General features: G+C 41.7%; 1 protein-coding gene across 1 annotated transcript in view; it reads left to right on the top strand.

Moving 5' to 3' along the window:
* Positions 1-11,127, top strand: part of SORCS1 (sortilin-related VPS10 domain containing receptor 1) — a 209,801-nt gene that overhangs the window by 196,684 nt on the left and 1,990 nt on the right. Inside the window, exons 24-26 of the mRNA XM_009881624.1 lie at positions 4,574-4,673; positions 9,390-9,495; positions 9,670-9,830. Of these exons, the coding sequence (XP_009879926.1) occupies positions 4,574-4,673; positions 9,390-9,495; positions 9,670-9,830 (367 nt within the window). The remainder of the gene's footprint in view (positions 1-4,573; positions 4,674-9,389; positions 9,496-9,669; positions 9,831-11,127) is intronic.

The raw sequence follows: 11,127 nt of genomic DNA, 5'->3' as shown, positions 1-11,127 counted from the left end.
TCCTGCTGGACCCTGTAAGTCAGTCTTTATGTTCTTTTCAGTGCTGAGGCAAGCAAGCTTTAGAGGCCTCCTGTGAAGTAACCAAGGTTATGCTGGGCGAGTGGCACAGTTTAAAGTAATCCACATTTGCCCTGACTCCTGATTCACTTTTGTAATGCTGGTTCAAGTTGCTTCCTACTAATCAATGTGCATAATTCTTTCCTTAGTTGTTTATTGATTTACTCAACGAACTGAATAGAAGTGTAGCACTCATTAGTTGAGATCCTTACATAGTATCTATAAAATTATCCAGATTCTTAGCTAGTACATACTGGTGCAGTTGAATCACATTCAATTTGTCTAAACCAATTTACACCAGAGGTTTCAAAATTCAATAATGGTATGGGAAAATGCCCTTCTAAGTGATAATTCTGTTTCTTGGTGCACATGGCTCTTTCACAGTCCTAATTCTGACAAAATGCTAAGAGAAGCCAAATTAATTTTTGTTTTGTTCCATTTTTAAATTGGAATCTCTTTTTTCCTTCACAAATTGTCTGTTATTATTATTCATTATGTGTCCTTTGATGAAAAATGATACATGAAGAATGGTTTCTATTACTGAATTATTTTTGCACATCATGCTTAATTCTGCAAATGAAGCAGATAAAGTCAATGAGGCTCAGTTAAGGACCAAAACTAATTCTGAAAGCTAATTATTTTCACAAGGGAGACTCTTGAAGACTATAAATTAGGACCTTGCTATTCTAAGAAGTTTTGTCTTCAGCTGAGTTAGTTGCATCTCCAGGAGTGAGAGAGGAACAGGGAGGGGCCTGAGGCCAACCTGTTTCCCAGCTGAAGGTCTAGCTGTTCAACTGCTGTTGCATAGCTATTTTTGAAACAGGCCAAAGTACTTTGATGTTTCCTTATCTGCTTTTTAAACAAAAATGCATCCATGGTACCGCTTTGCATGCAGAAATAAAGGGAGGTAGAAGATCCAAAATGTTTCCCATTGAAACCTTTTCATTACCTTGGTGATTGAGATCAGCTTTTGTGTGGAGATTTGCTTCAAAGACACTTTATTAATGTTGTAAACAAATTATATGAGTCAGAAACACTCCTAGGTTAAAGTCTGATAACCTGTGATCCACTGAGCTAGAAATAGACTAGATAGAATAAGAAAGGCAGAAGAGCCACTTCTCCAATCTCAAAGTGAGTGTCCTGAGTGATCTGAGGTTCACAGATCCCCTTGGGACCACACGAGGACCAGAAGCATCGTCAGATCTAACTTTGGAGAGCAGTGTCCAATCCCAATGTGAATTTGGCCCTTTAGGTGTATTTAACCTGCTCATTGACCTCAAATACTGACGTTTGTAAACCATTGTGTATGGTTTCTATTTCAGGTAATTTTTAGAAGCACAGAAATGTGTTTTTCTCCCTCTTTCCATACTGTCTATATGTCTGTTTCGAAGAGAATCTGACTTTCCACTTAAAGAGAAATGAAAATATTGTACTAAGCAAGCAAACATTTTAAAAACATGTCTGAATGCATCTGTTCTTCCCTCAGAAGTGTGTGTTAGGAATCTCCAGAGCTGCCTGAGGAAGGCAGATGTCTGATTCTCACAAGAACTTCTGGCGCTTTTGGAGGTCTCAGGCTGTTATTAATTTTTTGACTTGTTCAGATTCCATAAAGACCCAGGCAAAAAAGCTGCACCCAAAAAGCCAGTAGGAGACCATATAATTAATTAAGCCAAGGAAATATGCTGTATACTCTGAGTAGCATGAACAGTTGCTGCCTGTTTTGACACTTTGCATATAGTCCTGAAATAGCGACAGCTATGTCAAGCTCCTGCTAAGATACTGATGGTTTCAGGCAGAAATAATTTTCTTCTGAGTTGCATTTGTACAGGATGTAGTACAATGAGGTCCTCATTCATGATCGGGTAACAATGCAATACAGTAATAATAAACTTCAGTTGTGACTGTTTCTTTCTGCCTTTCTTCCTTTTTCTTACTACTTCACTCTTAATGCCTCTCCCCTTGCTATTATTCCTTTTCATCGGCTTGCCAGACAAGAATATTGGTTGAGCTTTCTCTCACACACTCAGCTTGCCTGCTGGGAGGCTGCCACAACACCTCTCAGCTGGAATGTCCCTGTTGGTGCTGTTGCTTTGCTCTCTTCACTCTGTGCCGCAGGAGTCCTCAGGCAGGCCAGGTGACATCGCAGTGTTCCTTCATGCCACTGGTGCCAAATGAAGTCTCTGGTCCCTTCTCATGCTGACTTTCTCATTCTTTCATTTCTTGCCTGAATCCTTGATGAAACCGTTCTCCAATACCAGATAGCAACATTTGCGAGCTGCAATATCAGTTATATATCACATTAAGCCTCCTTTTGTGTAGAAAGCATCACGTGTGGTTTTTACCTGTACTGTTTCCCTGACCGTTTCCTGCAGCTGTTCACAATGTGATGAAGAGGAATGACATGTGGTTGGCTCTTTTCTTCAGTTTACTGTCCTGTGGTTGCTTTTGTTCATAGGCTCAGCTGCTCCAGCAGCATCAGGATCGCAGAGCACAAACGAAGATAATTCCTGAAGGGGTACAGAGGAGAGTTGTTAGGTCATGTTTGGGACTGGAAATGGCCAAGATGACATTTTTCCCATTATTTCCATGATATTATTTCCATAATATACCTGGCTTACAGCATCTCAATCTGCATCTGTTGCTCTCATTTTAGAGATGAAGCACTCTTTATAGTTGTCAATCCTGGTTATTAATATGCTCAAATTCTTGAAGAGGGATATAATTTGCTTCCCAGGCTTTCTTAACGTACTGCACATCTTTGTGTCACCATCCCTGCTGCTCTGAGCTCAGCAGATGGCTCTTTGTAAGCAGGTGGTATTTTTTTCTTGCTGTTGGAAGAAATATATTTACTGCTCATTCTGGCACTCATGAAAATATTGTAAACTTTAAAGAGATATATTAAAAATATAAATAAAATGCCTGTAAGAGTTATTGCCAAATTGATATTGGACCAAAGGCACCTATTCAAGTGATCAACAGCCAAAAATTAAGTGTACAAGCCAAGAGTATTGAAAGAACCATTAAGAATTTTAAAAAAATAAAAGAGGCAGATAAATCTCATACTGTGATGAATGATAGCCAAGGAACGTCTAATCATATCTTGGTAGCATTTACTGAAATAACTCAACCAGACAAAAGTGAAGAACATGAAAAAGATGGTGTAAAAATTATTGGAATGTTCTTTTTTCTGACAATCTTTCATTAATCTTCAAGAAGGAATAAGGATTTATTTTAAAAAAAATTAAATTAAGTGGTGAGCCCTAGAATACGGTTCCTCTTGATCTTGGTATGGCTATAAAGGGGGGAGATTGCAGTTTTCCAACTACCTCTCCCTGATAAACCAACACACAGAACAGTGTCTATGTTCAGTTGGAAAATTGCTCACTGCTGTAAGAAAATGTGAAATATATGAAACATCTAGCAAATGAACATGCAAAAGACACACAACAAACTATCAACACCATGTCTATAGGCTTCCATTTCTTGATTAATCTATCTAGATTTCTTCTTTTAATGGCAACATGCCTAGAACTTCTTGGATATAATTAAGAGTGATGTGGAGAAAGTGGCTCTGTGCATATTGTGACAAACTGACTGAAAAAAAGGAATGTTTACCAACAGATTGGACCAAAGCTTGGCTTCTTCACTGTACAAATATAGATTTCATGGGGTCTTATCTCAGCAAATGCTCATCTTTTCTGTTGTGTCCTTTAAGGAGGGATAGTCTGCTTAATTTCTGGTAGAGCTCTATTGTTGTCATCAGAGTTATCACAATACAATCTAGTGATCTACAACCTCTACAGAATGTCTCTCCCATGAAAGAGAATAGATGGAACGCGCATTTTGTTTAAGCCACATTCTGTAGTCAGTGAACACTTTCAGATTTGAGCTGGTTCTGGTACATACTTAAGGATTAGGGAGTAGACAGCTTGAAACTCAGAGCTGGATGAAATGAAATTTGGTTTTAGGACTTGAAATTTCCATGCAAGCTGGGGTAAGGACTTAAACTATTCATTTTGATTGAGGTATATCAAATCTTACGAACAGGCTTTAAGATGACAGAGCTGGCCACTCAATGAGCAATAAGCTATTTGTTATGAGTGGATGAGTGTTAACAATTGAAATGCTTCTCTTTGCTTGAATAGTAAACAGAGTTCGCTGATGTGCTGTTGCTGGCTGGTCGTGCAGACACTTACACCTGTGGGTGTAGTGTTCCTTTGGGTCTCAATTCTCTTTTGCTGCAGGGCCGCTCCTACGGAGGTGTGACAGGGCTACTTGTTGTTATCAGTCATTGCTAACCGTACACAAACCACTCAGGACATAGTACTGGCAGATGTGTTCAGCTTTCACTGACCCCCTCTTTGTAAGGTGATAGGAAATTGTGCTTGGAAAGTCTGGTGCCTCTGCAAAATCTTTGCTTTGCATGCAGCTCCATTTGCTACCCACCTGTTGGCAATCTAAACCAACAATCAAGAAACAAATGCGTTTCTTATTTTCTCCTTTTTTTTTTTTCCAGATTTCAGAAACACTGATCCAGAAACTGAACCAAAACCTGGTCCATTTTGAGTTGAAGCCAGGGGTTCAGATCCTTGTCCATGCTGCCCATTTAACAGCAGGTCAGTATCCTTTTTCTGTGTACACCATCTCTGTTGCTCTGTAGCACAGCAAGCAGTATATTCCTTGATGGGTAGTAGCATGCTATCAGCTGTATTTTAAACATTTTTTATTTTTATGTCACAATAACAGCGTAGTATATGGACAGACATTAAAATGCCTGCTCCACCTCCCCTTTTTTTATCGTGCCAAAAAAAGATATAGTGGCTTTTGCATTTACAGCTAATCCTTTTGTTTACTTATGTGCAAGAATTTGCTGTTGTTGTTGGAAACGCAGTATAAGTAGCAGTAAAAATGTGTACTTCTTGGCTGTCTCTGAAATATTCAACAGCTAAGCAGCACCATGGCGTATTCAGCCTGGATCACACAGTGCAAAGGTTACCAGCTAGCCCTGGATATATTCAGATATTCTAGAGTCAACGAACATTCAAAGGAACTAAGCACAGTTCAGAAGCTGTTCACCAGTCTGAAAGACAAGAATCAATTTATATATGCACACACATAAGATTAGGCAGTTTGGACTTTAACTAATCCTATCTCAAAATGAGCCATCTCCAAAGTCCTGTTATTTAATTACACGTGTCTCTGTCTATTCTGTATGCTAAACCCTCATTTCACAGCTCAGGCCTTATTTAACTATTACAAGAGATGGAATGAACAAATCCGTGCTCAGGATTCTTAGGAATTCCTTTTCTCCAGGAGATGCTGATAATTCCGATCAGTTGGTATCAGCTTCTTTTGCTAACTTGCAAACTAAAAACCTCAGTTCACTTGTACCAGCAAACTGCTCTCCAAAAAGCTTTTTATGGTATGAACAGGTCTGCCCAAGCTGCTGTCAGTCCACGTGCTGCCTTCTCCTTAAAGAGAAGGAAAAAGAGACTGTTAAGAAAGGGTGTAATGAGACTGCATTTAAATCCCCCTAGAAGGCAGCCTCGGTGTTTGCAATATTTTATTTTTCCTAAGCAGAACTTGATATCTGCCCTGGGAATAATGCTGCATGTTTCTGCTTTCCATTAGCTGTGGAACAGATGACCGGATGCTTACTTTTAGAGATGTTAGAACTAGAAGCATAAAAAGAAGAGATGCAGCACAGCTAAGTAATCCCTACAAAAAAAAAAAAAACAAAACACAACATCTTGAGATGACAGTTTGTTTGATTTTTTTCTCTTGTAGATTGTAAAAAAAAAAAAAAGCAGTAGACATGATACAGTAGAATTGTGTGACTTTACATTTAAGATTTAGATTTATATACATTTTACTTAATAGCTGTTATCAGAGAAGCAATCCTTGGCCTGAATTTTCAACGTTGACCAGAGATACTATATGTACTTTCAGAAAATGCTCAGTGCCCATCTCTTAAAAGAAATGTATCTGAAAGCATCTTAAAGTGACCTTCAAATGTGGAGTTACCTGCAATTGCTCATCATCTTTGAAATTTGTTTCTGGGCATTGACTCTGTCAATGCACATGGCTGTTTTCCATTTTGGTCAATGTTCATTAATGTCAAGTTCGAATCCTAAATGAACATTTAGACATGACTGCTCTGGCCCTGAATATCCTGTATGCCCTTTTCTAAAAAATTATAGTTAGAAAGAATCACTTTAGATATTCCTGGGACAGGCTCATCTTTACCTCTTGCTGCTGAAGGAACATTCCTGATTTCATGTCGTGGAAACAGATGACGCTTAAAATCACATCTCCAGCCCTGCCTTTAATGCCAGATGAACCGGGATCCCAGTTTTGTGCTGCATGTAGGAGCCTCCTGCAGCTTCTTGGAGAGGAATTCTGGGCATCTCTGTGTAAGGGAGTGCACGGGGTCCCCAGCCGCTCCATCAGTGCTCAGAGCTGGCTAAAAGCTGGGTAGCTCCAGTCCTGAAGCCAGATAGTGGAGCTACTGTAGCACTTTTCTGAGCTGCTAAACCTCGTCTGCTGCCCTGACTGAACCAAAAGGCAGAGTCTATCAGTGTGGCGTACTGCCATGCTAAATAACGGTACAGCCTCCGGGCCTGTTCCTTGCTCCCTCAGGCCGAAGCAGAGGGTGCTGGGCTGAGACACGCTGTGTAAATATATGATCTCTGTGCTTGCCGGAAATGCACCTTTTTAATTGTATTTACACACACACCAGGAATGAGTACTTTTTGTCCATAAGAGATACAAACACTCGTTTGTCCTGCGAGGTAGGCTTTGTTGTACTTCTCTTTGAAGCCACTGGTGAGCTGTGAGTGATTGCTGTAACTGGCTTCACAGTGTCCTATAGGAACACTACAGGATTTTGTCTCCTGCAGAAATATGCTTCAGTAAGAATGCAAAATGAGCCTGGACTGCCAAACTAGATATTAAAAAGCTCAGAGAGCGGCCACTCTGAGGTCTTTGAGGGAATATGGCTCCTTATCAAGCTGCAGAGGTCATGACTCGGTTCCCTGTCTAAATAAAAGGCCCAATTTCATGACATCAAAACTTGGGAATAGTTTAGAGTTCGACAAAATGCCAAGAGAGATTTACTTTGCTGCTGAAAACTATTGTTTTGGTTGTCAAGGAAGAAGAAAAACTGTCCTTTTGAAATTCAAGCTTTTATAAAAAATTAACTAAAATAAAGCAGGGAAAGCTGGATCACAAGCCAGCACCAGAAGCAGTCCCTAGAAAACGCAATCCAGGGGGATGCGCATGGCCCAGAGGTGCTGCTCTGGTCTATGGTACCAGCTCTTTCCCAGACTTTTCACTGTGACTCTGTGTTGGACTGTGGGCAGCTATGGGCTGTAGTTGACTGAACCACAAAGCTCAGCATGTGTTTTTGTAAGTGCACATGTATGTATATATATGCCTACATTTATGTTCCTGTGCCTCAGTGCACGTGTATGTTCCTCCCTATGTGAGTGTGCCTGGTCACGCACAGCAGCAATTTCTGCAGCAGAGGAGCTGCAGGGAACAAAAGTGTAGGTATTTAAACTAGCTTGGTGTGGATATTCACGCAGAACCTGCAGAAATGAGCCTCTGTGTGTGTGCGTGTTGTATGTGAGCATGTGCATTCCCTGGAGCACAGAAGAATGGCAGGTGTTGGCCTCAGCACATTTCACACCTCCATCTTCTTTGTTCAGGCCACACTGGAGCAATGATTAATTTATGGCAATTACGGACAACAGATTGCAATTCATTCATCTCGTTCATTCCTTCTTCTCATGAAAAAAAAGACCCAAACCAGTGTCCCCAACCCAACAGACAACCACCTCAACTCTAAGGCAGGATAAATTATGCCAATATTCCTCACAAAGCAGTTAAATAGCTGTTTACTACCAGACTCCCAGCACAGCATTATAACAAGAGCAGTGAGTGATGCTGAGCCTGAATCAGTCGGAGAGCCAGTTTGTCATCCCACAGAACTGCAGAGACCCACTAAATACAGATGCAAAGGTGACAGAGTGGAGATGTGTGAGGAATTCATAATAACAGATCATTTCACCCCAGTGCCTCACCTTCACGAGTATAGCCTGCTTAACATGGGAAGGGGAAGTTTTTTTCACTTCTCTTTGTAAATGTTGGCTTTATCAGGCTGGGTGGGACAGCTGAAAACATGTGTGTGTGTGATGCGTGTGCCTAAGTATTTACTTGTGTCTTCTGGCTCTGATTTAGGATGGGTCTGTTCAGTGCATGTGAAGAGGGGCAAGAGAAAGAGGATGTGTATGGCGGTAGTTCAGGATAACTTTCATTGCTTTGCAGAGGAAGGCACTACCTACACCTTGTTCTGTGTAATGCCAGACAGAGCCAGTGGGTGAGGATGTATCGGCGTGTGCATTAGCTCTGTATCACGGCACAGCTACAGCTGCATGTCTATCTACACTATGTTTTATTACTGTCTACATGAATAACTGAGACTGCTGGATCTAGGTGTATCCCTTTTTGAATGCTAGATGTCTTTCTGTCTCTGTGTGTGTATGAGTGATGGAAACTGTCTCTATTTAATACAATTTAATTTGTATTTCTGGGAAAGCCACGCTTCTGGCTGGTTTGTGTGGCCTTACTTTGCAAGAGGCTATGAAAAGGTGATGCACAAAACTCTGAAGAGGGACTTTTTGTTTGATCAGGGTTTTTTAATTTTTTTTCTTGAAACTGAGCACCCTCTGGCATGGAAGACTTGTGGGAAAGAGAGCAGGGCACCAAAGGAAAGAGGGTAGAACATGTTCAGAATAGTAGGAAAGGGATAAAGGAAAAAACTGAAAATGTCAGAGGTGTGAAAAGAGCTTGCCGTGATAAGGCATAGATGCTGAAGCAGTGTCTGTGAAGGGGACTGGACTTCTGTTTGGGAAAAGATAGGACAATTGTTGCTTCAGTAAAATTGATGACCCAGTTGCTCATTATTCACTATGTATTGGGAGCTACCCAAACTAGCTCTAAGCAAAATAGAAAGTCAACATGACAATTTAGCCCCTAGGTAGCTCCAGGATCATCCAGAAAATGCTAGTTTTGGTACTCAAGTGACCTCATTGGCATCTACCTTAGGTAATTGTCTGCAATATGAGAGAGTACTTTTCAGGCAATCCTCTAACAGGCCAGAGAGGAGAGGCTTCTAAGGAGAAAGCTTCACATCAAGGGGTAGGTTGAGCACCACAAGTGGTCTGAACCCAGGTTCCTTCTCAGCTGTATTAGAAAGGGAGAAAAGCCCTGGAGATGTGTGGACAGATGAGGCCTGGGGGCGGCTGTAACCTTCTTTCCCTCTCTTGCAGCTCCCCTGGTGGACCTCACTCCAAGTCACAGTGGTTCAGCTATGCTGATGCTCCTCTCTGTCGTTTTTGTGGGACTAGCTGTGTTTGTAATCTATAAGTTCAAAAGGTATGACCCTCCCCGAGCCATTTCCTTCTCCTCATTGCCACCTTTCACTGAGGTGTTGGGGTTTTGTCTTGCTGGGTTTTCTTTTTTGCAGTGATTTGTTTCTTGGTTTGTAAAAGCTGATGCTACATCATCTGCCAGAGTACCCCACAATGATGGTTTCTGTTAATGTTTTAGGAAGATTCCTGGCCTTAATATATATGCACAGATGCAGAATGAAAAAGATCAAGAGATGGTCAGTCCAGTCAGTCAGAGGGAAAGCATACCTAATGTCCCTCAAAGTGAGCTGATGAGCCCTGAGCAACTAGTAGATGAGAAGTTGGAAGTCCAGCCCATAGGTAAATAACTTGCAGCATCCCGCAGCTGGTCAGACTCTGACTTGTAATTGGCTAACCCTTTTCTCAGCCTCCCCCTTCCCATATTCCTGCACAATCCTCCTCCCATCCTCTTCTGCTGCAGCATTAGTTTTGCTACAGGAAACCTTGCTAACTCTCTCCTCTCCCTCACTGCCATGTGATGAAAGGGAGGGGAACAACTTCAGGCTTTTTCTCTCTCCTAGTTGCTCTATGTAGATCCCTTCCCCTTCTCAAAAATCCTGCCGGCACTTAACTTGCGCTATCAGGCAATTTGATTTATTTTGCTGGGGCTGATGTAGTTGCGGGGCTAAACCCCACACCTGAGGCATATCCAGGAGAACTTCAGCCACCCTCACCTGGAACATGGAGGTGAGCAGGTGATTCGGTAAGTCAGATCTAAAGGCTAAATATTCGTTGATGTTTTGACTGCTGCGGTCTTTGTGCTGTGCCAGACGTTGTTGCCAGCAGCAATGCTAGTCTAGCTGATTCCCATTCCCAGGGAAATAGAGCAAAACCTGGGATCTCAGCATTGGACAGCTGGGTTTGCCCTCAGGCTGATCTCTCCCACAGCCCTCTGTGGTCGAAAATTTGCAAAGCAGGCTTTCATAGGACCTAAAGTGAATAGACTTGAAGTGGGCATACTGGGATCAGTCCCACATTTGCTCACACTTATGTTTTCTGTTACCCTGACTATAGGAAAAGCGTTGGGATGGAGCAGGGAGGTTTCAGCCTGGGGACATGTTTTGCTAAAGCCGGCATTGCTCGGGCATTGCTTGGGCATTGCTCAGCTTCACTTGTGAGGTGACAATTCTGCAGGTCCAGACCAGAGGTACAGTACAGGATCCCTACAAATGAGGACATGGATCTATTTTAGAGGTATATAGATAGATGGTATAGATGGTATAGATCTATATTATAGCTGTTCTGACTCAGACAGGAGAGAGGCATAGTTGTAACTGGGATCCCTTATTTGCACAGTTTCATCAGCTTAACCAAGCTTGAGATCCTACCTGAGGACGTCCCTAAATTGTATGGGAGTGTTTGCTAAAGCAGGCTTAGTGTCATAGCTACTACAGAGTGGGAACAAAGGGAAGGGCAATTAGAGTGAATGTGATGTGCTAAGATTGTGGCCTGTGAAACAACCTGGGAGGAAAAAGAAGAGAGTCTCTTGATGAAACTGATGTCTAAGCTGGAAGCCCCACTGCAATCAATACTGATCTCTCCTCACCTGTTCACCAAGAGAGATCTGGTAGCTATTAAAAGCTTTTAAGTAGCTATT

Source organism: Charadrius vociferus, unplaced genomic scaffold (genome assembly GCF_000708025.1).
Source record: "Charadrius vociferus isolate BGI_N301 unplaced genomic scaffold, ASM70802v2 scaffold282, whole genome shotgun sequence".
NCBI lineage: Eukaryota > Metazoa > Chordata > Aves > Charadriiformes > Charadriidae > Charadrius > Charadrius vociferus.
Note: the sequence above shows the minus strand (reverse complement) of the source record. Positions and strands in the feature narration are given on the sequence as shown.